Source organism: Artemia sp. Qi Xiang Cuo, chromosome 7 (genome assembly GCF_049724085.1).
Source record: "Artemia sp. Qi Xiang Cuo chromosome 7, ASM4972408v1, whole genome shotgun sequence".
In the NCBI taxonomy this organism is placed as follows: domain Eukaryota; kingdom Metazoa; phylum Arthropoda; class Branchiopoda; order Anostraca; family Artemiidae; genus Artemia; species Artemia sp. Qi Xiang Cuo.
Window position 1 is genome coordinate 50,590,208 of NC_142800.1, and position 28,000 is coordinate 50,618,207.

Here is a 28,000-nt window from a genome sequence, read left to right on the forward strand (position 1 = left end):
CCATAACGAACAGAAATTAAATAAACAATCATAGCAAAAAACGTAAAACAGGTATTAATATAAATAAATAAATAGATCGTAAAGCGAGTAATGCTTAAAGTGGACTTGCAAATCAAGCTCAAAACGAAAAAAATATTTTGCTATTTAAGTATAAGTGAAATTCAAAACGAACAGAAATTAAATAAACAATCAATGCAAACAAACATACAATAGATATTATTGTAAGTGAATAAATAAATCTTAAAACAAGTGAAACTTAAACTAAATGTGCAAGTCAAGCTTCAAACAAACAAATATCGCAACAAACCAGAGTTTGGGTATAGACTCCTTCTCTTACCGTGAAAGTCTAAACCATAATGCGTCATTGGCGCTATACCGAAAACTCCATGCGTCTTGAAGAGTCTTTGAAAGTATAAATAAAATAAAATTGAATATTTTATATATATAATTATATTAATTTTTGAAAGATCCATCAGTTCAAGATTTTATTTCACTGTAGTTTTATTTTAATTTTCAATGCTGTAAGAACTGGAAAAGAAAATATTTGTAATATTATTCGTTTTCAGTGAAGTTCCAATGACACAGTAGGCTTTTGGTTTTTACAGTTAAGGAAAGGGGCAGTATCCAAACTCTTGTTTATAGTGAAACTATTTTCGTATCGAACAATTTTAGAAAGAACTAATAAACGAATCTGAATATTTTTGTACAATGATATCAATTGCTGAAAGCTCATCAGTTCAAAATTTTACTGTAATTTTAATGTTTATTGTCAATATTAAGTACAAAAGAAAATATTTTTAATAAATTTCGTTTTCAGTAAAGTGCCAATGACGCAGTAGGTTTTAAACTTTTACAATGAGAGAAGGAGGCGATACCCAAACTCTTGTTTGTAGTGATTTTTTTTCGTTTCAAGCTTGATTTGCATATTCAATTTAAGTTACACTCGTTTTAAGATTTATTTACTCATTTACGTTAATATCTATTGTATGTTTGTTTGCATTATTTGTTTATCTAACTTCTGTTCGTTTTGAGTTTCATTTATACTTCAATAGCAAAATATTTTTTTTCGTGTTAAGCTTGATTTGCATATTCAATTTAAGCATTACTTGCTTTAAGATCTATTTATTCATTTATATTAATAGTTGTTGTGTGTTTTTTGCTATAATTGTTTATTTAATTTCTGTTCGTTTTGAGTTTCATTTATTCTTTAATAGTAATTTCTGGTCGTTTTGATTTTGAATTTTAACAGGTATTTGTATCTGCTGATCTAAAGTTTGAAATGGCCTTTACTTTTCTTTGAAAAACTTCTTTTTCGGAATTTTTTTAAAATTAATTTTTAGAAAAAATAGAAAATAAACGAGCCATTGAAGATTCGGAATATGACTTGCACCGAATTTCATTAGCTGACCTGCTTTCAAGTTCTTCCACAAAATAACTGATTGCAAGTGCGGCCTGATATGCTATATTTACTGCCATCTTATATATTGAATTCACGGAGAAATGATTACTTAGCGCCTTGCCGGGGTTTGTCATCAGTAATCTTACCTCAAGAAATTAAATAAAACCATCTTGGGTACACAAATTCTAGCCTATTTTCAAAGCTCATTCTGGACAGATCTCATTTCTACAACAGTGGATTCAAAGTGATCACTCTTATCTTGGTAATGATTTGGTTGAGGCTGTCTTACAGTTTAGAATTTTTAAAATCGCTGTAATGAGTGAAACCATAATGAATCCAGAGCCAAAACTGTGTGCATCAGAAAGGTCTTCCAGTAAAGATGTGCTTTCAGTATGACAGTAAAGCTGTAATATATCAGTTGTAGTTTGCAGGGTGAAGATCAGATAGCTTATACAGCAAATCATCACTAGGAAATTGAACAGTTCAATCAGCAGTCTATTATAGGCCTACCTCCTAGAAAGTGAATTGTTTAACCATTAAGTGCTAAAGTATTTTAATAAGATTATGATTAGCGTGAATAGAGAAAGCCATTTTTACAAAATGTCAAAAGTAGAGCCTTAATTTGGACACACATTTAGGCCTAAAGCTTGAGCCTTATCCTTGAAATGCAGTCCAATCTTGGATGGGGTGTTAAAGTTACCACTTGATGCCTTTTTTATGCTCTTTACAAATATAATAATCATTTTTGTTGGAAATGAATTTTAGCCCCCACCCTATATACACCAATTCAGGGTAGCCTATATATTTACACATTAGGGGGGTGGGGGCAATTTTATTTCCGATGTAAATGAGAGGTAAGTTTAAACTTTCACCTCACCCCCCTAATGTGCAAATATATCCCTGAATTGGTATATATAGGGGTGGGGACTAAAATTCATTTCCAACAAGAATGAGCCTATTATATTCATAAAGAGCATGAAAAAAGGCATCAAGTGTTATATTCACTTTAGTCATAACTCAATAATATGATTTGGTAAGTGATTCACTTTACTTTACAAAACTGATATACTTGGTTCCATATCATAGGGATAAGAGGAGGGTCAGTTAACAGAAAAGGAACCAAGAAGAGTCTGGGTCAATATCTACCAAATCATATTGTTGAGTTAGGACTAAAGTTAATGCACCATTTAATTCCTTTTTTTATGCTTATTATAAATATAATAAGCATTTCTATCGGAAATGAGTTTACGCCCCCCCCCCCTATATCTGCCAATTCAGGGTTAGGTTGGGTTAGGTATAGCCTATAGAGGGGGGGGGGCTGAAATTGATTTCCGATATAAATGCTTATTATATTTGTAATCATCATAAAAAAAAGGCATCAAAGGGTGTATTCACTTTAGTCCTAACTCAATAATATGATTTGGTATATATTGACCAGAGTCTGATTGCTCTCTAGTAGCTTTTGGCATTTGAAAAGGATGCTAGAACTTTCAATTTCCAATTGAATGAGCCCCTTACTGAATTTCTAAGATGACCTTTTCTGTTTAAAGTGGGTGAGAAAAAGGGTTTTGGGCTACATTTTGAAGAGAAGCCTATTTTTTAGTTTCTTTCTGCATTGAGGTCAAGGGTTGTCAACTTATGCTTGAGTTTTTTGCGCTCTTTCCATCACTTTTTGCCAATTTTTAGCTAAAATTACTCTTTTTTGCCAACTCTAGCTAAAATCACTTATTTTGCCAATTTTTTTTTTTTAGCTAAAATCACTTTCACAAAATGATGATAGAAAAGTTCTAGCAAAATAAAAACTTCAAATTAAATTCTTTGAGTGCAAAAGATATAACTACTAGTTGGCATGATCTCTGCCTATGCCTTGCCCCAGCCCTCCAGCCATCTTTTCAGCATTTCCAACCATTTAAGAGGTAGACCAAAGTCAAATTAACAAGTGGAAACCCAGCTGGTCTGAAATTGCAAATATTTCTGACTGCAAGACAAATGGGAAAAAAATTATTGAAATATTAGAATTTGAAAGATTTAAGAGATTTTGAAGTCACATCTTCAAACCCTACTAATTATTAAGGTTATATTTATCTAAATCATTCTTGAAGCTCAATTCAATGTTTTGGGTTACTATTTCAAGAAAGTCATTTTTTTAACAATCAGTAGTAATTCTATCTATTATATTTGTCATCTTAGCCTTTCCTTTGATCTGTTTTGTTACAACATGAAAAAATGCATAAGGACTTTGAAGAAGGAGCAAAAGAGCTCTCAGATTCAATTTACAAAAAATTGTTTGAACATCTTTCTAATTTGGCTTTCATTTGCAAGCTTCTATCAAAGTAATGTTTCCAAATTTTGAAAAATTCACACCCCATCCTCTCACGTCAGCATTTGCACTAATTAGCTGTAACCAACTAATCATTGGATGAGCCCCCATCTAAGTTTTTACACATTTGTACTTCTTTCTTCTGTTTTATAGTTGTACTCTATTATCTCTATTAAATAGCTGAGTTTTGTATCAAGAAGACATATTAGGGTCTGTCCCAAGTATGGTTACCACTTGTTCCATCTATAGAGCCCCATTCCATACTTGGGACTAAATGGGGGTAGTGAAAATAATGCCTTTCCTTAAAACCTGATTGAGCTACTAGTTTTAAACCTTGGGGATAACTTCCTTAGTTAATGCAAAAGATGTTGAAAAATCTTGTTTCCTCATCACAAAGCATTAGGAAGTTGGAGGCAAACACAAAATAATTGTTCCAATCATGGAGACTTGCCCCTATACATTGACACAGTGTATGTAAACAGAATAAGTGAAGTATTACCATGTAAAAGCACCTAAAACAAAGCTCCCAGTGGAATTTGCAAGTTGGGCATTGGAATTAGCTCTTTTAGACATCTGCCCCCCCCCCCCCCACCCATACAATGACCTACTACCCTTTCTTTGTAATAACTGACGTATGTTATTTGTTCTATTTTTTTATTTCTCTTAATTTTCCTTTGTCTGCTCTATTTCTATTGGGGACAATTTTTTGTGGGTACTTTTCTGCCAAGTGGATAATATTTACCTAGATGACTAATAGTTTGGAACTCCTTGGAGATCTCTTATTAATATAAATGTATAATATTTTTAAATCCTTAGCTTATATATCATACACCCTGTTGAATTGGCTATGTTGGTTAATATGATTTGTTCTATTTGACTGTTGAGGTAATTTTTTTTTTCAGTTATCTGCCTATTCTGCTAATTCCTGTTTTCCTTGTTTTCTGAATAGCACACTAGTTGGATATTTTTTTTTTAATACTTAAGTGTAGTTGAATATTGTTTTTACTTTCATTATTGATTAAGTATATTTCCTACTTTGAAAGCACACAGAAAGGAACCAATGGTATATTTCTTCTTTTTTTATCTGGTTTTTGACTCACAATGCAAATTTACCAAAAAACTAAGGTAAGAAGCTCAAAAGATCCTTGGTCATGGCTTTGTAAAATTTTTGTAGAGTTGATTAGTTTGCTTGATAATAGATAAATTGGTAAATGTATGGTGCAAGACAGAAATCAGATATAAAATAAAAGAAAAATGTATTGTTCAGTGCTCTTTCCATCAATGTTCTTGCCATTGCAATCTTCAGCATCCCCCCTAATGGGTTGGATACCAGCATTAATGGGGGACAGCACCCTTTTTAGGAAAGGGCTCTCATTATGTCAAATTTCATGGGAGTATCTTTGTTGCAGCTTTTCAGTGTTAACTTGGACTGTCTTAGAGGATACCCTGTCAATAATTTTACACAAAAATTGACAAAATAAGTGTAAACAAATAAGAATAAATGTACAGTGAATTCAGAATTAGAAGAGACTGCCTAACATTTGTATACAGAGGGTCAGAGGAATACCCTCCTTCCATGGGATCCATTGCTAGAATGTGATACAGTTTTATACTTATAGAGCAAAGAGGATGGCACCAAATTGTGACTTTCTATTTTTTTACTGAAATGATACAGTTTAGAAGGATGCATGCCATTTTTTGTAATCAGGTGAAATGTTGCAACCATTTTCATTAGTTCAATGTTCCCTGAATGCATTAATTTTTGTTTCTTTTGGTCTTTTTCAATATTTACTTTACCTGTCATTTTCAGAGGGCACCATGCAAGAGAATAATCCATAAGGATTGGGCAAAATAATACCCCAATAAAGTGCAATGAAACTATCAAAATACAGTTTCCAAAGAGTATGCTCATCAACAAATACTGGAAGCTGATTGTCTAGATTCAACAGAACAACAAACCAAATTTTTTTAACCTGTAAAAACAGATGAATTATGGGAAAGTAATGGAACCTAGAAAAATGGTGGACATTCTGAAATTTCAGGTGCCCTCTAGGCCCCAATCTTTAGGCATGCTTACAGATTCCTTTTTGTGTGTTGTCCTTCTGAACCATCTGAGTTAAAATTCATAAGAAATTTAAACTAATGCCAATCGATCTTCACTCTAAGAAGTATGAATCTATTATAATGCCGAAAATAAAATTAGTAAAAATCAAAATCAAAGTGTTTAAAACTAATTTTAATTTTTAGGTTTAATTATTGTAAATAGGTGCATCTAAATATAACAGCTAAATTGAAAAAAATCTAACTGGAGATGTGTTAAATATTACAATAACTGATAGAGTTTTTCCATCTTATGTCAGGAAAAAATCCTATAGTTTAAGTTTTTGTTTTCAGGGTTTTACTTTTTGACATATTTTTATGTTCACAGACTGTCAAACTTCAATGGAAAGCTTTATTCAAAAGCTTGCTGTATCTAGGAATGAGGAATACAAGTCTTTTGGAGACTTTCCTGAGTACATATATTCTTCAAAGTTTTGCCCATTAGATGGAAGTAAACATCTTTTATGTTTGACCAATGAAGGTGGATATATTGGAATACAACAGACAAACTCTGGTGCTTGCTTACTCAAACCTGAAGCTAGAATCAAAAGTAGTTATTTTTCTTTTTTCTTAAGTTTATATTGCATAAGAGAAAACAGTATGATTCTTTATTGCACAATTTTTTCTGCCTATTATGAGAGTGCAGCATATAGTTAATTCTTGTCTCAAAGTTTTTTTTCTCTTTCCTGTCTGATTGGTATTTCTGGGAAATAAGAAATAAAGTAAGACATTAGTAGGGCTTTTTGGACATTTGTGTATGCAGTCACAGTTTTGGGAGATACATGAGTATTTTGTCTGCAATAGATGGGCAGGGATCTAAAACCACCCAAAATACACTCCTAGGTCTATATATCCTTGAAAGGTACCTTGGACCAATTTTAGGGGACCTAGGCCTACATTACATGCAGGAAGGAATATGGACATATGTAACCCCAGGAAAATGAAGAGATCTGTACAGAAAATCCAAGAATTCTTATACCACCCCCTTGAGGAAGATAAAATGCAGTTCTACAGGATTTCAAAGCTTAATATTATTTTTGTTCGCAATGTTTGGCTCTCATCTGCGTTTTACCATATAAAAACAACCAAAAATGGTATGTGATGCCCATCGTCCCATATATTCATGAGATATGGCAGATTGATTCATTTCATGGAAATAAGCAACCTCATTTTTTTTTTTTTTTACTGATACTTGTATATTTAGTTTTATTACCATTCAAAACTCTGACTTCAGATCATGGAATGTAAATAGTAAAGCTATTCCTCTTGAACAAAATTCACATCTTCCTTATTTACACATTAATTTAATGAAAACTGTGATTTTTTATTAATGTCTGAGGAAAATGGAAAAAAAAAATAATTTGAGCATCCAGATGGACCAAGAGCCAAAAGAAATTATGGTATTAAATATACATTTTTTTTTCAGAAGAAAATACTGTTTTGTGCTAAAGTGAATATTGTAAAATATACTCTTTGAAAAAAAATTTCGTCCAGCTCGTTCATCGGAGTCAATTGAAAACTTTAAAAAATAAACTGAGATTTTGTTTTCTTTTTAGTGCGTCTGTTAGTTTTCTTTTTTACCATCATTTATTACTGTTTCATACTTCAAATTTTTAGCCTTGCTATAGAAACTGGCAAGGTGTAAAAAAAATAATTTTCAAGCCTCCCACAGCTTGAAGAATGGAAGTGATACCCCCTTTGTCTTCAATCATGTTTTGACAAGAAAATGAGGTTGGATTATTAAATATTCAATCTTAATAGCACTGCCTAGCAAACATTTATTAAAGAAAATATTGTCATGAGAATTTTTGAATCATTATTTTCGAGCTAAAATGTTTCTTTGTTTATACAGGTAATCAAAAAGATAATTTAGATGTGTGAATGTTATTCCGACTTTATGACTTTTGGCTGTCATAAATGTCTTGTCACAATGCATAGGTAATAGTAAAAAATTATATCTTTTGAAACAAACTTATTAATAGAATAAAAACAATTCCTTCATTAGAATAAAGAATGAATTGGTTTCATATAAGGCCTTCAAAAAAAAAATAAAAAAAATGGGGAGGGGGTAAGTACACAGAGACCCAGGTCTAAAAAAGGAGAAAATGCAGCTTTATGCAGTGTTGTTATGAGATTCATGAAAACCTTTTGTCCCTTGGACCAGGCTTGGTTTTTGCCACCCTCAATTGATGTGTAGAAATCAAAATATTTTTCAGAGGTGTTTTTTTTTACCCCTTTCCCTTTTTGTGTTTTTGCAGTGGTTTTGATTGAATTTAACTTTAAGTGTTGAATTGAATAAAATGTTTTTGCAGCATGTTTCATTTCTTAAAGAGATATTTGTTAGTTATGTCCAAACAAATCTATGTTTTCTTTTAGGTTTTCAAGTGCATGGCAATGCTGTTTTTGATAGCTCTTGGTTGCATAGTCCGAATTTAGTGGTTACAGTCTCTGGAGATCAATCAGTTCGGCTAATTGATATAAACACCTTTGATGCAGACAAGTGTTTGGCTATCCTTAATTTCCACTCTAGATCAGTCAAAACTGTAGATTCAGAACCAACTAGAAGAGGTATTAGAATTAATTTTACATTTCTTTTTTCATTCAGTTGGGATGTATAACACTAAATACCTTATAATGTTCTAGCGCCTTCGAGGTTCTTTATTATAAATACCATTAAATTACAAAGTTTTATGTTTTATAAAGAAAAAAACAATTTAAAAGAAAAAACAATGGACATTATTCCTGAAAAAATGGATTATTCTTGCCTGAACAGCTTTGAAAAGAAATAACATTGACATACAACTCTGATCTACCATCAACCCACATTAATTTCAGATAGTATTATTTTAACAGTATCAATTATTGGGCAACAGCTGGCAGGAAGTGCAGGAAGATCTGATCCAATCATGAACAAAATTATAAATCGACTAATTCAAAGGAACTATAGGGCCAATCACTTCAATCGGTTGTGAAGACTTCTTATGTTTCCCAACTAACGAAATAATTAACGTCCTTGTCTTATCGGCCAACGAGTTGTTGTGAAAACTGAACCTCAAAATAAAGCTTTTTTTGCTCGTTGCATTCTGAGTCAATTTTGATAAAAAAAATTTGTTGTATTTATTGAAATTTGATTTATTCTCCTGATTCGCTTCTGAAACATATTTTTTAAATGGCCAATTTTTTGCTTATCTTAAAATACTAGACGCAATCCAAGGCTCGGTAGGCCTATTATACTTTTTACACTCATGATACACAAGCAGACATTCTTTGTTTGAAACATTTTTTGGAATTTTTTGAAAAAACATCACTGTAGACTGTTCAGGACACTTCAATTCCAGACAACTTATTTTTAAGATTGGAAATATTAGGTTTACTAAAATTTCTCTTCCCAATATTCATAACATTTTTGGCTGATAATTTTAGCATAGGTCAAACACTACAGTATAGTGGTCAGACTCATCGTTTAGAAGAATTAATGTTTTAGAAAAGATTAATTGATATAAAATATTATCTAATAAGGTTGCAGTTTGCTCACCTATTCCTGTAGGAATTCATAATGATGGAACAAACAACTTCAAAAACAATCAACTGTTTTCATCAATTTTCTCTAAAGACTGTTCATATATTTTCAAAAATTCAGGGATTGACGTAGAGTGTCACCAGTATGTTACAGAACAAATAATTTTTTTTTGTATTTACCATAATCTCAATCAAGAGACTTTCAAAAACCATTTTCTTATTAAAACTAGACAATTCATTCTTAATTACCCACGGGATCCCATTCTGAGCATAAAATACTAGCCCTGCGCCTGATTGTGCTATTCTTTTATTGTAAGCAAAACCATAACCATCACAGTTTACAAGGCTTTCACTACTTATTAAATGTTTCACTATACTCATTAAATGTCAAATAATCATTTTTACCTTATATCTCAAACCTTACGGGCTGACAACTAGGTCGGGGTGACATCTGCTCAACATGAAATGGCAAAGATAACATAATTATACTTTTAAAAGGCTTAAACATTGTGGCTGGCTCTCTGGGATCAATTCAATTGTACCCTAGCAAAAATATACAACAACAACAAAAAAGAAACCTTGAAAATAGTAAGTTAAGCCTAAAAAAAATAAAATAAAAAGATACTTGATGAAAAAACACTAGCGACACTCCTCATGACATACGGATTGTTTCAGCACTGGACCTTATTCTGAGATCAGACCAATATTAACTGTTAAATATACAACACACTATTCAATTGACAAAGGATATTTAAACGCAATTGGTATTTCACCCAGTTGAGATTTTGCGTCCTTTTTTATTTCTAGTTAGATTTTTGTACCCTTTTGTTTAGCATGAGTCATTAAGACACCACCTCTTTCTTGTTGTTTAGCACTGGTAGAATGTCTTGTGAGATACGTATCCCGGATCCTTTAAACTTCGAGACAGACCTTTAAATATTTTAGATGTCAGCTTTATTCAGTAATGAGATGAGGACAGTTCTTGTTTTGGGGCTCCCTCGCATAGTGATTCCGCTTTCTTGCTTATCAGGAAAACGGTGACATTTTGTCACATGAACACTATCAGCTGCATGGCCTAGTGTTTTTTCGAAAGGATTTTTAAAATTAGACTTTGTGTTTTGGCCTGGGCGTTCGTACGGTAAACCATGGATAATTACGCTTAATTGTAAATGTAACTTAACTTCAAAATCCAGTAGTTTTTTTCAAGCTCATTACAGCAAGCCTTATGAAGCAAAGAATCTTTCTCAAAGGATGCACTTTTACTCGCGTGTGAAGAAGAGTGGGTTTTCAGCTCCTTAATCTTGGTAATCATACTATCAAGCTTCTTTGAAAGTTCTTACTGCGGTGGGTGAAAAATGGCTTCAAAACAGAACTGACAACGGCTTCTGGGAGAATATATATTTAGAACCCCCCCCCCCCTCCCAAATCCCAAACACGCATCGTTATCTGGCCACTAAGATAATTCAAAGTTTTGTCGATTTCCATTGATTGCTTTGATAAGAGCGAATACAGCTCAGACAAAAGTTGTGCTTATTATGGCGACAGAAAAGTTTTTTGCAGCTTTTGTCTTCATGAAACAATTTCTGGAATTGTAGCAGAGAGGCGATTCTTTGTAACATCTCGTGGAAAAAGTTTTAGTTATGGACCTTGTACCACAGCCAAACGACTCGCTTCTAGAGCCAGGCTACAAACACATTAAAACCATTAGAAACGGACACCGCTGTAACTGCATGAGCTCATAGCTAGAATTAATTTTCTATACTGCTCAACAAAAGAATATGGAGATATTGAACAACCTTTCCCTGATGGGTGAAACATTGCTTCAATATGCAGAACTAACAACTGCTATTGGGAAAGTATATACTTGGGACATTTACCAAGTATTTGATCAAATGGCCAAAATCGTGTTTATGCCCTGCTACAAAATGAATGTATTAAATAGTTATACTCTAGCTCCCGTCCAGGCAACTATGGTAGCTCTACCGCCACAGCTTAACAGACAAATCAGATCACCGAAACGCGACTTGTACTTTCAAAGAACACCTGTTTAAAAAGACTCTGCTACTCTGGAACTTGCTAAAGGAGTTTAAATGACAGTTCAGTCGCTATAATGAATGTTCAACCTGTTTTCTCTGTTAGGAGTGTTTATTTAGGTCTTTCAAGTTCCCTGGCTGAAGGCCCTGCCAAGCCAATGCTAGACAAGTAACTCCAAACCTCGTCTTGTCGCTTCAAAACTGGCAATTTCTTACTGTGTCTGAATAGAATATTCCGTGTCAGAAATGCAAGGTATTTGGGTTTAAAAAAAATTATTTACACAGATGAGGCTGTAATTCAACTTGAATACATTATTATGACATGGTACAGCTTTAACTAATTGCTCTCTGAGTATGTTCCATCGGCTGTCAGTCAGTGCTTGAGTCAGGAATAGATACAGGCCACGGAAAATAGGCTCCACATTCGATCATTAACACTGGTTGCTTGTCTTCTAGGCAGGTAGTGCTTAGTATTATTAGGTGTCGACGAGAATTGTAACTGCATTCAAAGAAGAACTGCGAATGAAACCATTCACGCAAGTCCTTCGTGTGTCTTCTGAAATGAGAACCAATTATGAAATTCCAGCTGAGGTCAAGGGTCCAAGGGATGAAGGTTTTTACCATATAATTCTTGTATTGCCTGGTTAAGACAAAAATATTTTGCCTATTTGGGTTTTGTGTGAGCCACAAGATTCCAAGATTAAGCAGTTCTAAGCTCTAAATGTTTCAGGCAGTTATTGTATTATAAGAGCCTTGTTATTAGTTGTGCTAAAACATCTAAGATTTTCAACCTAAAACGAAGAAAGATCGACTAGTTTATAAGACTTCTCTTTTTTTGTCCTGTACCTTCTGCTTTTATTCAATTTCCTCCATCAGTTTTCTCAATCTTGTCTGGATGGGTTTATTTGGCACACCCTTGTCTGTATTATAGCTTCTTTATTTTATTGTTAGTTTTTTTGGCGAGGGTGAGACACAATATAGCAATATAAAATGTATCTGAAAGACAAAAAGAGATTTTCCATAGTAGATTGGACTCTGCATTTTTTAGGCACGGTACATCGTCAATTCCAACCCTTTGGCCAACTGTGCTTCATTTTATAACCTGCATTCAATTATGGTGTTTCTCAAGTTCAAATTACTAAACGGTAGTAATATCATTAGCAAATCAATGCACACTGGCCCACGAAGGGACACAGCTAAGAGAATACGCACCTAAACTATTCAGTCTAGAATCTTTTTTTTTCAAATAATTTGGGAACAATGCAAAAGATAAAAGACAAATAAATCTTTTTACAAAGATTGTTCTTGGAGGTCTGGTATTGGTGAGGATCGAGGAATATTGTTCGAAAGTGTTCTGAATTGAGGGGGTTTACAGCTGATGTGAGTTTGTTGGAATAGTAATTTTGATGTATGCTAAAGAGTAATTTCTAGACTTAGCTAGAGAGGGGTGTCTGTGGGGGGGGGGACTTATCCACCGATCAATTAGTTCTATGCATTCATATAAAACGGTTATTCAGCTCCATACCAAAGAAAAGCTTTTCTCTGTAAAATATTAAATACGTATTATTAATTGTTTTAGTAGTACTGCTAATTTTGTTCTGTTAAAATAAATAAGAATGCTAATTATTTACTTTTAGCAACAACCCATTAACTATGTGTGAAAAATACCTTTGCTGTCGTTTCGATATTTTTAATTTGTTTCATCAAATTTTATTATGGAATAAAGTTATCACGCCGTTGACTTCATAACAAAGAAATATCAACAGGCTCATGTATCTTTCCTGACAACAATTTACTATTTTATTGGTGAAAAGCCTTCTCTAAACACTTATGTGTTAACTTTTTTTTTTCAGTAACCTTTGCAACTGGTTCTAGAGATGGAAATATATGCATTTGGGACTCACGAGTTGCTAGAAAGCAAGCAATTGCCAATTCGGAAAATTGTATAAATAATGCTCACGCAACTGCAGGTGACTATTCTTCCTTTTATCTTGTGTAGTTTTGTACCGTTATGCAAAAGGTGTTCAGTCCCTTTTCTTTTCTTTTTTTGATGCTCAGCACTACTTCGAGTTCCATTGAGTACTTTTCGCGGCCACCCATCTCCATTTAATGGCTTTATTGTATGAATAAAGTGAGTTTTCTTTCTCAATTGAGCTAAATTGAAAATAGGGTTGTCTGCTTTAGTTTAATACGAATTTTTTTTATATTTCTTAGCAAAACGAAAGTCATCAAATTCGATTGAAAGTTCTCATTGTATGTTGTTGGGATTAGGCACCTGTACAAGGTTTTATCTTGATTGAGAGAAAGGGATGAAATTCGTCAAAATAGCAAATAAGAAATAGATAGTAGATGGCACTGGCCAATGGCTCGCTAGCATTATTTCCTATTATATTCATTTTGTCTTAATTATAAATCGAAAGACAGTGTGGTCTAAGAAATTATTAAGCAAGTATATGATTAAGAGCGGCGTAACTGTCGCACGGTGGTGGCTTGTATTCCGTAAATATGTCGCTTCTTTATAGTTTAGACCAATAGGTTATCACAGAATTTTTGCGCGGGAGCGTTTGACTCAGTTTGGGCCCAAATTTATTGCTTATTTACGCAATATGGCAGCAAGTAATAATTGGAAGTCGCACTAAACTGGTCGATTAATTTCATCTTCAAATCAGAGGATCCCGCGAGTAGGACATATCCAAAGAGAGTCTGATCCGCGTTCAAGCCCACCCATTCCTGAATTAGTATCCAAAATGGCCATTTGCCATTGCCATGTATAACTTTATTGTATATCAAATGCTGTTTTAATTTGATCAGAAACCGTTTTATCGATTTTCTGGCTCCGTTTGTTAAGGTTTCAAGAATGAGCGCCGCGTGGTAACGCCACTTAATACTTTAGCATTCAATTCAAGAATGTGTGTATCCCTGTGTGCGTTTGTTTGTGTGTACTTTCGTCTTTGTGTTCAAAAATTAGCTTAATTAATCCAGCTAGAACGTCAAATGCTATGCAAAACAATTTTGAAACCAAGAGAATAGACCTCGGCTATAAAATATGAACTAGAGGGAAAATAAACACCTAAAAGTAGTAACGTGATGCCATGATAACAAGTGTACAATAGCACATTTGCGGGATAAGCATTTTTCTAAGCTATAAAAATCTATAAGAAATTTCACTGGAAAAGAAAACTCCAGAAAAATGAACTCTGAATAATATTAGAAGTAGGGAGAGGTGACAAAAAAGCCACAAAGCAAGTAATAAATCTTAGAACAAGCAGATTAGCCTCATCGAAAAACTTGTAGACCTTAAAGGATAAATCGTAAGAACTTCGATATGTTCATAATTTCCTTGTCTCTACGGAAGAAAACCACTGCAACTTTTACTTGGCAGTTGTCAGCGAACTTGTCAGTACAAGGGTTTTTCCACAGGTAACTCTCAAAGGAACAAAATTGTTTGGGTTGCATTTCTGTGTTTTCCATGCAAGTAAACTGGGACATTTTCAAAAGTGTTCTTTTCTGGACTTTACCGAGAAAATATTGTTCCATTTATTTAACAAAAATGTTCTGATAGTCTTTGTTTCATCAAGATTTGGCCTAAAAAACTAAACAATGTGTAATAGGTAAGATAATCTGATCCTTTACCCTCAACTTTCTAGGTATATGGACGTTGCAGCTGTTTTGACTCATAATTGTTTTGAAATCAAATTGAGGCTGCTATGCTATGCCCCGGTAATTTTGTTAAATTAAAACGGTTGAGTGCATAAACTGTATGCATCTTAAATACATGTGTGCATAAAAACTTGATACAAACTTCACCCGTATTTCTTTGTTATGTGCCTGAATTGAAGAAATAGAGAAGTTCTTTGGTGTATAATTTTCAGTCTGGATGATTGGATTGTCTAAAGCAGTGCTCAGCCCCGTCCCCTAGTTCCTTCCCCAACTTGATAGATATTGACAAGTTGCACCTCTTTCGCCTCATCATCTTTCTAGTACCATTCAGGGAATGATTTTAAAGATTAGTCTTGAAATTAAAAACTGTGTGACATATGTTCTGACCGTGTTATAATATAACGTTCTATAATAAATGCAAGCTTATGGCTATGTTATTCAGAGAAAGGTATAACCTGATATGTATACTTCTACCACTAGTAACAACTCACTACAGTTCCAAGACGCATCTGACCAACACAGCTTCACACACTCCCTCTCAGCCCCAATCTATTCAAAGCTTTGCTCTTTACCCCCTTCTTATGATCTGAAATCTTTGGATATACTTAAAATGTAAATTGTAACTAACCTCCACAAAAACTGAACTGAACACCCTTTTGCATAATGGTACGTCTTAATTCATCAAATTGATAGGTTTTATTGTTCTTGTAGATCCTATATTTTTTCAGGAACACCGGATAAGACGTCCACGACCATATGCATCTTATGCTGATAGGGCTTATATATGTTCTGTGACTGCGGTCCTTTACCAGGATGAATACAAATTGATTTCGGCTGGATCTGGTGATGGGTGAGTTATGTTTTATTTTCGTCATAGACAATGCGATGTAATGAGGCCATCAACTTTCTATCGCTCCATTAGAATTTAAAATAAATGCTACTGTTTCTCAGAGGCTTACTCAGTTAAATATTCACATTTAAAAAAAAAGGAATGGTTTAGTTTTTGGTGGTGAATAAACTTGTGCAAACCTATCCCCTGCAAACCTTTTATATTCTGTCAAATTCACAATTAAAGATGCACTGCATTGGCTTGGTTGCTCTAGTTAATTTTTTCATGTCTAGCTGGAATTTATTGGAAATGAAAGTAGATAGCTCAAAGGCTAGTAATACTGCTTCCCAATCATAATTCAATATCCTAGTATTTGAAATTTTTGGTGATCTGTGTAAGGATATTTCCATGGAGGAAGTTTTCATGGAGGAAGGTTAGGTTAGGTTAGGTATATATATATTTCAGTTCCTTTTTAGCCACTCAGCATAGGTTATACAATACCTTTGTTAACTCTCCATTCGTCGTATTTGATACGGTGCAGTCGGTGAAGCTTCACCATAGACATAGCCTAAAAATTAGAAAATAATTAATGCGTTGGTGAAAAAAAATATGTCCTCAAAAAAAGTGTCTCTAATATTGTGTAAGGATATTTCCATGGAGGAAGTTTTCATGGAGGAAGGTTAGGTTAGGTTAGGTATATATATATTTCAGTTCCTTTTTAGACACTCAGCATAGGTTATACAATACCTTTGTTAACTCTCCATTCGTCGTATTTGATACGGTGCAGTCGGTGAAGCTTCACCATAGACATAGCCTAAAAATTAGAAAATAATTAATGCGTTGGTGAAAAAAAATATGTCCTCAAAAAAAGTGTCTCTAATATTCATTTCAATAGCAGTTAAGGTACAATTTTTATTCCCACAAAGACTTTGTCTTTGGCACAATAATTCAATTGTATGGGTCTGTCTCTCTGGAAGTTGCCAGGAGTAAATTTAAAATACAAGCCTCAAACCTCTTTGTCAAACAAGTTGCATATAGCCTGAAATGGAATATCAAGTATATTCTCTGCACAAACAAGTCTTGTGCAATTGCAGTTTTAAGTTACTATATTCTACCGCTCATATTCGTACACAGCAGGGGGGGGGAGAACTCCCTATACCCCTCGTAAAGCCCTGATCTACCCCCCCCCCCCCCATCAAAGAAATAAAACTGTGTAAGCCTATGATATATAGTGATAGCGAAATTTTGCACATAACACTTTTTTGTGAGCCAAATCCAGTTTTGTTTTGTTTTTTTGGGGGACTCATGCTACAAGCTAGTAGAAAAAAGGATAAGGTAAAATAAGAATGAGGCTACAAATACAGAAGGCACCAGTGGTTGAAGGCCTCATCCTCGTTGAGGTAGTCTACTTATTTTTAAATGTATGCTGTTTTAAATATAAACTCATAAGCCTTTTGTCACAACCGTGTGTTCGTAAGTTTGCATTTAAATGATAAATAGTGCTGAACAATCCCTCGTTCGTCCCAAAAGTCACTGGGAGATTAAAAATCATATCGACAATTTTGATTAGTTTGTGCAGTGGATTTGGTAGCTTGGAAGACTTGAACCACACTTTGAGAATGCCAAACAGCTGAGTCGACATCGAATAGAAAGGTGATTTTGCAGCTCTAGCATACAGGCAGAAATTAGATTGTTGATTCCAAACGCTGGACAGAAACGCCGTAGATTTTGTACCTTCTTGGAAACAAAAAAAATTATTGATTATGGGCTCAGCCGAGACGAACTTCCGTCACAAATAATTGTGGTTCGATCCCTTAAACATTTAGTCTCAGCTGAAGTTTCAGAATCAACTCGCTGTGCATAAAGTGAAGCTGGTACAGATTGGATTTCAAAGTCTGTAATCATAATCAAGGCACTAGCCATGACTGACCTAGTAAAAGAGTCAACGGTGATTGTCAGTTTAGTCGCAAATTCTGAGATCTAGTTCTCTTTTAAAGGAAAGGGAACATTGACCTGAACCAAATTGCTTTTTGTGAGCTTTGACGCACCTATGGTCTGATATGGCATTGGATGAATATATCAGGTAGGCTGTTCTAATCAGAACCAACAAAAGGTACCATTGATTTGCCAAAAACAACGTGGTGTTTTAACCATCTGTGCAAGGACCCAAAATAATGCCAATAGCCTGTTTTAAAACAAACCCTTAATATTTAAGTTATATTTTATTGGTAGTTAAGGTTTACCCTGCCCAGCAAGGTCGTGGTTTATCCTGCATGCAGGCCAGGGGGAAAGGAGCTATATTATTGTGTTACGAAAAACTGAGAGTAAAAAATGTTCGTAACGAGCGAAATCGCTATTTTAAGAACAGCCCTTTTTTTTTGCAAAAGGGTGGGCATATTATGCGCTCTTGAAATCAGGACCGTATGCAGATTTGTCTACATAATTGCTGAGCTTTGTTGTCCAAGGTTAATATTCCAAGTAATCTAAGAATTAAAAAATTAAGTCAAACTTAAAACGAACAGAAGTAATGCTGAAGTGTCATGTGTGTCTTCATGAAAACGAGATACAAGAAAAGTAGAATAATAAAAATCAAATTGGCAGTCAAGTTTCCAGAAGAAAATGTCCTCTCTGTATAAAAGCATATGTGGAAATCAACTCAGCTTCACTATTCAAAAATAATCCTGGTTTTCATTACTCTTCTCCTCCTTTTAAGGAAAGCTTTTGTCAAAAAGCATGACAATTTTATTAATAATGATCCCTTTTCCACTCAATAGGCCACTTTTCATGAAACCTTATTGTTTGTCAGAATACCTTTAAATTGTATCTTTTAAATATATATATATATATATATATATATATATATATATATATATATATATATATATATATATATATATTATGTTCTTTGTTATTTTTTTTTACAGACTCATTAAAGCGTGGGATTCAAGAAGAACTTACTCAGTATATTCTGGTGATCCAATAGCTTGTGAAGTTCTACCTTTTGCGGGGTGCTCAGCTAGAAGGGGCTATTCCAGCATTACAATGAACAAGAGTCGAACCAGGCTATTTGCAAACTGTACTGACGGTGTCATCTATGAGTACAATATTGCTTCTTATGATAAGAAACCAGGTATATTAGGAATATTTATCCTACTCATTTCTTCTTTTATTGAATTTTCTAACTTAAATTCCTTGTTTCACAGCTCTGTTCTTTTTTAAAGGCGCTCTAGTGCAGAAAGGGAAGACGCGAGGGTGGTCCCTCCTATTAAAGTACCAACAACACTGAAAAGAAAATCTGAATGTTTGAATCAGATAAGTGGAAACTCACATAGCTATATATATATTAGAAAAATAAGGAAAATGGAGAATTTTAATTTTCAGTGAAAATGACCTCCATATGCAGTTTTGTTGTAGCGAGGCCAATTTTTTATAAAAAGAACATGGTTGAAAAATCGACAAAAATGGCTAAAAACATACGGCACCAAACAGCAGAAGAAGGTTTAGTTGTCTTCGGGAATCGACAGATTTTAAATGTTAGAATTTTTACAGACAAAAAGCATTTTCTAATTTTAATAGTTAGTTTCTCTTATCTGTTTTCACAGTTTAACGTGGAAACGCTGACGAAAATGTGGTAAGATCCTACAAACGAATGCAGTTGTTAAAAAAAGGGTCTTTTGTGCAATTCCAAGTGTCACAATAGTTTAAGTTATTGCATTAAATATCATTTATATATTTTAATCATTTATATATTCTATATATATTTATATATTCTATATTTATATAATGATATATTAATCATTAATATCATTTATATATTTAAGTTATATATCATTTAAGTTATTGCATTTATATATTGAAATCAGATGATGATAGAGAATTCAGTAATCAAGCCATATCTAAAATTTATGCTACATGAAATTTTGCATTACTATTATTTTATTTTTCTCATTAAAATGTACTGTGTGTTTTACGTTCTTAGTCATTCATCCCAGAAAGTGGTGAAAAATGTATCGCGACTGAATTACGGAGAAGAAAATATAAATCTCAGAAATGTTCAACATTCACCATTACTGTATATTTAACAAATATTTCGGACGTACACCAAGCGACTATGTTTTTGTTGACATTCACCAGATTTTGGACATTCACGGTAACATATATGTGTATTTATAAAGGTTAGTTGAAAATTTGCTTACTGATCGTATGAATGGGATCTGAATTATGTTTAAAAAGTTTTTTGTCTTATGAAAATACCTTGATTATTATTCTTGTTTGCTAACAGATATCAGGAACTTGTGCAGCGAGGAATGAATCGTTCAAATTTAAATTTGACCAAGTTTGTAGAAGAAACAGCAGAGAGGATCTATCGAATGGCTGTCTAGCCACTAGTCACTATTGGTCACTAGTCATCCCATTCGAAAAAAATGCCTTTTGACTATGGGAAATACTCTTAAGAACATTCGACAAAGGATTATTAGAATTCTTCTTTAACAAATGTATTTAAGTGTTGAGTGTTGGGCATTAATACTTAGCTCTAGAAATATCCTTCCGAATGTTTAAACTTATAGCCAAAAAACTGCTTTGATTATAAGTTGATTAAAACAAAAGTTTCTTACGGAAGTAAAGAACGAAGTAAACTTAAAACATACAAATTTATTGCTTCTCAGATTACACAAAGATGAATCTATAAAACTAGCTCAAATAAATTGACTTCTCATATTTCTTAATATTTCTATTTAAAAACTAGCGCTTTACTGAAAACACAAAACCGACCCCAAAAGCAGGATGTTCTGAAAATATCATAAGTAGCCTACAGTAAGTCAAACACCAATGTATAAGGGTCTCAATAGTCTTTCACTGGCTATGACATTAATAACTTTTAGTCAGGCCTGTGCGCAGAATTCTATTATTCTGGGTACATTCTCAAGGAAGCTTAATTTTTAGTAAAGCGCTAGATTTTAAAAGTCTAAAATTATAAGTAAATATCGTGCATTGTTTTATTTGAGCTAGTTTTGTGGAAATATCTTCCCTGGTCTGCAAAACAATTATTCTGTTCGTTCCAAGTTTCAAATTTGCTCTTTGTTTTTGTAAGAATTTTTTTTTAATTTATTTTTGTTTGACTTCATCTTTTTAGATGTACACAGTTAACCTTACAAAAAAATCTTTGTTTAACATAGGTGATGAAAGTAAACAAGTTCTTGCCAAAATAGGGCGTGAAATACAAGTTTTACTTCCTCCCATGAGGTATATGCAACTTCGTCACATAGATGAAGAGCCTGAGGGGTGTTTTGCCCGGCTCACACCCCTCACGATGATGCAATGTTGACAATGGAGACTACAATGGTCTCCTTATTGTGCTTTCCAGCCTCGCCAAATCTGGAACCAAAAGTGCCATTTACGGTGCCGTATGGCACTTTATAATAAAGCTATTAAGTTGAAGGTATAAGATTTGCGTAGACATAGGGAGGCATTAAATTTCTCTGTGATCTTGCAGTGTCCTGCTAATGAAAACAATTAGTTAAAAAGGAAAATGTCTCTGGTAAAGTTGTTTCGAAGAGATTGGTCCCTTTTTGCTCAAAATTATTTGAGGGGAATATCCTTGATAGTGAAGTCCCGGCCGGGGAAGATACAAGCCACTGATAGTAATTGAATGTAAATAGTAAACAGTATCTTTTATTACTGAAATAGGGCAAATCTGTAAAGTCCTAATATTCTACGATCACTTGCTTGATATGGTCACGCATGGGGATAAAATGAGACCCAATAATGCTGCCAGGAACCGATACAGGGCGGGGGGATTCCAGGGTACATGCCTGAGTTCTATACATTGAAAAAAGTGATTATTCTTGTTGTTCAAGATTGGCAATATTGTTCCGTGTTTCTAAATTCAATACTTTTGCGCAAAAATAGATGTTTCCATTTTTCGGGAGGTTTCATGTATTTTTGAAAGTCCACTTATTGTGCAGTTATGGATTGAGCGAGTCTTTAGCATTTGGTGGTTAAAAGTGGAATCGGAAAGTGAGAGAAAAAATCGGAAAAAAGAGTGAAATCGGAAATAAGGCTTTGATAATATTGGGTGTATTTAGAAAGCCAAAACAGTCATGTTTTCTTCACGTTTATCAAGAGAAAAAGATTTGTCGTTTTCTTGTGTTTTTAGAAATAATAATTCTCTGTTTTTAAAAATACTCTTAATGCCTTTTCAACCTTCATTGGAACAAATTAACAGAATCTCCTACTTTAACACTCTGAGATCTTAGCTGAACATAATTAGCCCAGAAAAAGGCGAGTTAGTTTGCTCAAATTAGAAAAACTGTTCTAATTAGCTAAAAAAAATATATATTTTTGTGGAACTAATGTGTCTGTCGTTAAAGCCGTTTTATTTTTAGTTCGTCAATACAACGGCCATCTAGTTGGAAGTTACCATGTCAAATGCGATTTGAGTCCAGATGATCGATTTTTGATCAGTGGTTCCAGTGATAACTATGGATACATATGGTCCACAAACGGAAGTACTTCTGAACCTCTCGCAAAACTTGATGGCCACGGAGCAGAGGTGTCAGCTGTGGCTTGGTCCAATTTTGACGATTTGACGGTACCTTTCTTATTTTGACCTTTGGTGTTAACAAAAGTTAATGGGATGCCAGTGGTTGCTTTCTATATTCTTTGGCGTTAAAAGAATAGTACCTATATATATATATATATATATATATATATATATATATATATATATATATATATATATATATATATATATATATATATATATATATATATATATATATATATATATATATATATATATATATATATATATTGCGTTTTACTGAAAATTATATATGCGTCTTGAACAGTATTATAAGTATAAACAACATCAAATTGAATATCTGATGAATAATGATATTAATTGTTGAAAGATCCGTCAGTTAAAGAATTTATTTCACTGTAATTGTATTTTTATTTTCAATACTGTAAGAACTGGAAAAGAAAACATTTGTAATATAATCCGTTTTCAGTTAAGCGCTAATGACGCAGTAGGCTTTCGGTTTTTATTAACAGTTAGGAAAAAGGGGGCAGTATCCAAACACTTGTCTGTAGGGAAACTATATTCGTCTTTAAGAACTTTAAAAAGAGCTAATAAATTAAACTGAATATTTTATTTATAATGATATTAATTGCTGAAAGCTCATCAGTTCAAAATTTTATTATAATTTTAATGTTTATTTTCAATATTAAAAAGAAAATATTTGTCATAAAATTGGTTTTCAGTAAAGCGCCAATGACGCAGTAGGTTTTAGACTTTTACAGTGAGAGAAGGAGGTCATACCGAAACTCTTGTTTGTGGTGATTTTTGTTCGTTTCAAGCTTGATTTGCATATTCAATTGAAGTTGCACTCGTTTTAAGCTTTATTTATTAATTTACATTAATATCTATTGTATGTTTGTTTGCATTGATTGTTTATTTAATTTCTGTTCGTTTTAAGTTTCATTTATACTTCAATAGGAAAATATTTTTTTTTATTTTAAGCTTGATATTCATATTCATTCTAAGCAATACTCGCTTTAAGATCTATTTATTCATTTATATTATTACTTGTTGTATGTTTTTGCTTTGATTGTTTATTTAATTTCTGTTCGTTTTGGGTTTCATTTATTTTTTAATAGTAAGTTCTGGTCGTTTTGAGTTTGAATTTTAAAAGGTATTTGCTGAGCTTTAGTTTAAAATGGCCTTTACTTTTCTTTGAAAAACTTATTTTTCGGAAAGTTTTTTTTTATTAATGTTGGGAAAAGGGTGTTTTATTAGTATCTGGAACCTGGCCCGGATAAAGATGACATAATTGACGAAGATTGTCCCTTTGGGCTAACCTTAAGGGGCTTAACAGAAAGCAGGTTGTCCGCGTTTGGGGATGGAGCACGTCATAAAGAAAGATTTTAAGGGAAATTGGAACTTCCTGGGAGGGTGTAAAGAGGGAGGCTTTGCATAGATTGAAAAAGGAGGAGGAGCGTGCGTAGCTGTGTTGGCCTCAGGCGGCTTGGTGCTGTGGTGATTGGTTCGTAGTAACAGTAGTAGTAGTGGTATAACCCATCGTGAGGGTGTTATGTTATAACTTAGTTTGTCTGTATTAGTGTTTTTAATGGGTTTCCTTGCTTCAATCGTTTTCATCAAAAGTTTATATTGAATCTCTGAATCGTATTTGTATTTTGTTCTCTTTTTTTGTGGCTATGACCCTGTGTTTTTTTTCTGTGTAAGATGTACTATACTGCTCTACTATGGTCGAGGTTGGATTTAACGGTGCCTCGATTATGAATGTAAGTATAAGCCGGGTTCTTAAGAGCGACATGATACTATTTGCAGCTATATATGAACTATTTGAACTATATATGTTTGAACTATTTGCTATTTATGTTAGAATATATATTTATAGTCTTTCATATTCTATTTTCACAGAGTCTCAAAGAGACTGGTTTCCATCTGCACAAGTTTGTAAGTAGACTTTGAACGAACGAGATATGATTGACGAATTCAGGTTTCTTTCGGAGAGACCAGATTCCTAGCCTCTTTGTAAAATGGCTTCTCATTATAACTGGTGTAGGGTCTATAAGTCTTTGATTATCTATTTAAATATATATGTTTATATTTACATGTGGGTTCACTTTAGGTATTCCGGGTGCCCAATTTAATAAAAAGAAACGTGGGTGAAAAATCAGTAACAAAAAAAGTCAAAACATATGGGACCAAATACCTTACAAAGGTGCAGCTTTCGTTTGACCATGTAATTGTCTCTAGAAATGAACACACTGTTAATGTTTACAAGCAAAAAACGTCATCAAATTTAAATTACTAGTTTTGCTTGTTTATTTTCACGACACTGCTGCCGTGAAAATGGTATCAGCGCTGATGCTATCAGCACTATCAGCAACCTATCAGCACTGATTAAAATGTGGTACTGCCTTAAGAAGTCCAAAGTCTGAAGCAAGAAATAGAACAATCTTAGAAAATCCTGGTTTTCTGGTATGAATAGACCTAATGTGGATCCAGGGACAAAAATTGCTTTCATTTTGACGTCTCTGGTTCCTTAGCGAAACAATTTTGCTGACAATTTGGGAATTGGATGTATTTTTCGTAGCTCACGTCACTTTTCGAGCAATAGTTTCAATCATGGGTGTATCCAGGGAAGGATATCTAAGCCCCCCTCCAAAAAACAAGGCACTTATAAAACTAAACAATTTAGCAGATATATGGCATAATAAAGGTTTCTATTGTATCTTTTCTCTCCCACCCCATCTGAGAAAATGCCTTGCTTTGCTGATGGTTGTCATAGTAAAAAAAAAGGACTCAAGTGTTTTTGTTTTCTTTCAATAAGGATAACTAAACAGGCTTTTGACGTGACAAGAGTACTGTTAACCTTTCTTTCAGTTAATGAACAGAACATACCGTACCTTGTTTAGTTTGACGAGCCTAAGAGCCATAATCATTTATATTTGAGGTTGGGTGATTGAAAATTTCGCTCTTAAAGAAGATGTACTTATTTTGTCACCATAAATAAACAAAAACAAGCAAAAATGGGGTTTTTAAAGGCCAAATGAAAATACTGAGAAAACAAAACAAAGCGAATATTTCGAGGGGCCAAACGCCTCTCTTCTTCAGTGCGAAACGAAAAAATGTAATAAATGAGAGTGCCGAAGAAAAAACCAACAAAATAAAACTTGGAAAATCAATGTGAATGTAAAAAAAAACGAAGAAAAAACCACAAATTAAAAGATGAGTAAAATTCAATAAAAGCCAAATATTGTAAGAATTAAAACCAAATACCTAACAACAATAAAAGTGAGTCACTCACCAATATTCCTGATTTGCAAAAAAAAATTAAAAATTGAACCGCCACTGATGGATACTGGCGAATAACATAGAAATAAAAGAAAAACATTCATTCACTCAAACAAAAACGAAACAGCAATTGAATGAGTTGGAGAACTATGTCATCTGATTCCTGATTTTAATAATTGCATTCCTCGCAGACACTCTTTGAGACTTAGAGGGTTGTTGACGTGTCTGATTAAGGGATTGAGAAAGTGGTGCAAGGTTTATATCTAGGACTATTAAAGTATCGGCTTCTCTTTTGAGAAAACCGAAATACGACTCATTTATTCTTAAATCATCTGAATCCCTGTTCAAAGCTAGATTTAAATGTTGGTATTTATAAATTTCAACAGCTTCTCTGTAGTGTTGGACAATACCTTTGTCATGCGAAATTATCTTTGTCACCATTTGTGTGAGGAGCATTTTGTTTTGAGGTGGGGGGGGGGGTGTAGACCCCTCGTAGGCTACGCTCTTGCTGTGTCCCTGATGAGTAGAAAAATGAAACCCAACCCACTATTAAAAGCTTGTTTTCTGTTTTAGCTGGTGACATGCAGTGACGACTACAACCATAGAATATGGCGTTATGATCCTTTAATAGATGTTGAAGAAGAAAAAAACAATTATGTTTGCCGCGCAATACCGGTGACCAAGCCAATCAATAGAAACATATTATCCTTAGCTTTAGGAATTGATCCTAAGCGCTTTCAGTCAAAACCAAAGAGTACTCTCATGTTGCCTATCAATTCGTCAAAGAGAAAATTATCTGAAAGTGAAAATAGCAAAGAACGTGTTCCTCTATCACCAAGGAAAGAGAACAATGTGTTACAGTGCTTACCAAAGATGATCAAACTGGACATAGCTAGTGGCGTTCAGCATAAATCAATTGATGAAAATTGTAACTCTTCCAGTAGAAATACTCAAGAAAGTTGTGAACCATTACGTGAAAATATGTGTATCAAACTAAGTGCTATGAACCGATTTATATCTCCTAAAAAGCGGTGCTATTCTGAGCCTTCAAGTAGTTCGCCAAGGTTTGTTGAATCAATTGGATCTCCTACGTCCAATCTCCCCAATTACGTCGTAGATGGCAAATCACCTAGTAGACTTGTTGAAGGGCCACGAAAACAGAGAAGCAATTGGCTCTCTGATATGCAAAGAGTGAAAAATTCAGTTTCTTCGGTTGAAAGAAAAAGCTTAGTGAACTGGCAAAACTCAAGAGGAAAGCATGTTAGACAAGAGTCGCTTCAGAAATACTTTAAGAAAATGTGATGCAAAGCAACTTAAGTGAGAGATATTACTGCCATATCCTTATACTGCTTCTGACTAATGTTAAAGTTGTTATATATTTGTTCCTTCATTTTGTAGAAAGTACCAAGGTGCACATAGGTCTGATCCTTAGGAGGGGGGTCAAGATTGGAGAAGAGTATTTTCTTGCCACTATTGTTTATTATTTCAGTGTGAGATGGGCTTTTCAGATCAATCTAGGGACATCTTCCCCCTCCTCCCCCTGTTTGCAGACATGTCTAAGTAGGACGAGCAAGATTGAGGTAACCAATTAAGTAGTATAGGCGACTTTCCGTGTTAAAGTGGACATAAGCATACATATCAAATTCAGGCCTGTTTTTCTTCTTTTTTCAGTTTCTAATAGTATGTTAATCTATTACATAAATTGGTCTCATAATTATTGCTGGTATTGTCAAAATTTAACCTAAAACGAGGGATTCAATTAGGGCATTTAACTTTGGAAGTCATCTCGAAAATACTTTTTTCTAAACTGTGTCTACTTTAATTCGGAATCCTCTATTTATCATAGGTTTTTTAGTTGCATTAATATTTAAGAACCCAAAATTTCAATTATGTCAACATTTCTCTAGCAATGTAAAATCTGTTAATTAATATTTTGTTTTATCTAATGTTTTTAACGTTTGTTCATTTTGAAAATTATGCCCAAAAGTTGCCAGATTTCAGTTTAAACGCAATTTAGCACTGCAGATTAGAAACATAAATTAAGCTTAAGAAAATTTTTATGCAAAGATTTTTGTGAAATGAATTAGGCTATGTAAGCAATATCTACTTTAAACTTTATTAATTTATTAATTAGCATTTACCTTCTTTGAATTTTCAGGCATACCTGTTGCTTTTTTTCAGTGCAAGGAAAGCACTAATTGAAAAGCGAACTAATACCCATGTGCCTTCTTGATGTGAAATATCGACTCTTATTTAGTTTTAGTATATTTACATTACGAATAAACTTTTTATCACGAAACCTCCATTTTTAGCA

General features: G+C 33.6%; 1 protein-coding gene across 3 annotated transcripts; it reads left to right on the forward strand.

Annotated features, from left to right (window-relative positions):
• The first annotated feature begins 1,524 nt into the window (after positions 1-1,524).
• On the forward strand, positions 1,525-28,000 carry l(2)dtl (WD40 domain-containing protein denticleless). Of its 3 annotated transcripts, none has more exons than XM_089092366.1 (8): positions 1,525-1,661; positions 6,148-6,369; positions 8,196-8,387; positions 13,225-13,341; positions 15,743-15,881; positions 18,785-18,990; positions 22,247-22,452; positions 26,260-28,000. In XM_089092366.1, the coding sequence occupies exons 2-8, from the start codon at positions 6,162-6,164 to the stop codon at positions 26,986-26,988; spliced, it is 1,797 nt and encodes a 598-aa protein (XP_088948492.1). In that variant the 5' UTR covers positions 1,525-1,661; positions 6,148-6,161; the 3' UTR covers positions 26,989-28,000. The 3 variants fall into 3 exon arrangements, with proteins under 3 accessions (XP_088948492.1, XP_088948493.1, XP_088948494.1); XM_089092367.1 differs by lacking the exon at positions 1,525-1,661 and adding an exon at positions 1,771-1,789; XM_089092368.1 differs by lacking the exon at positions 1,525-1,661 and adding an exon at positions 2,414-2,432.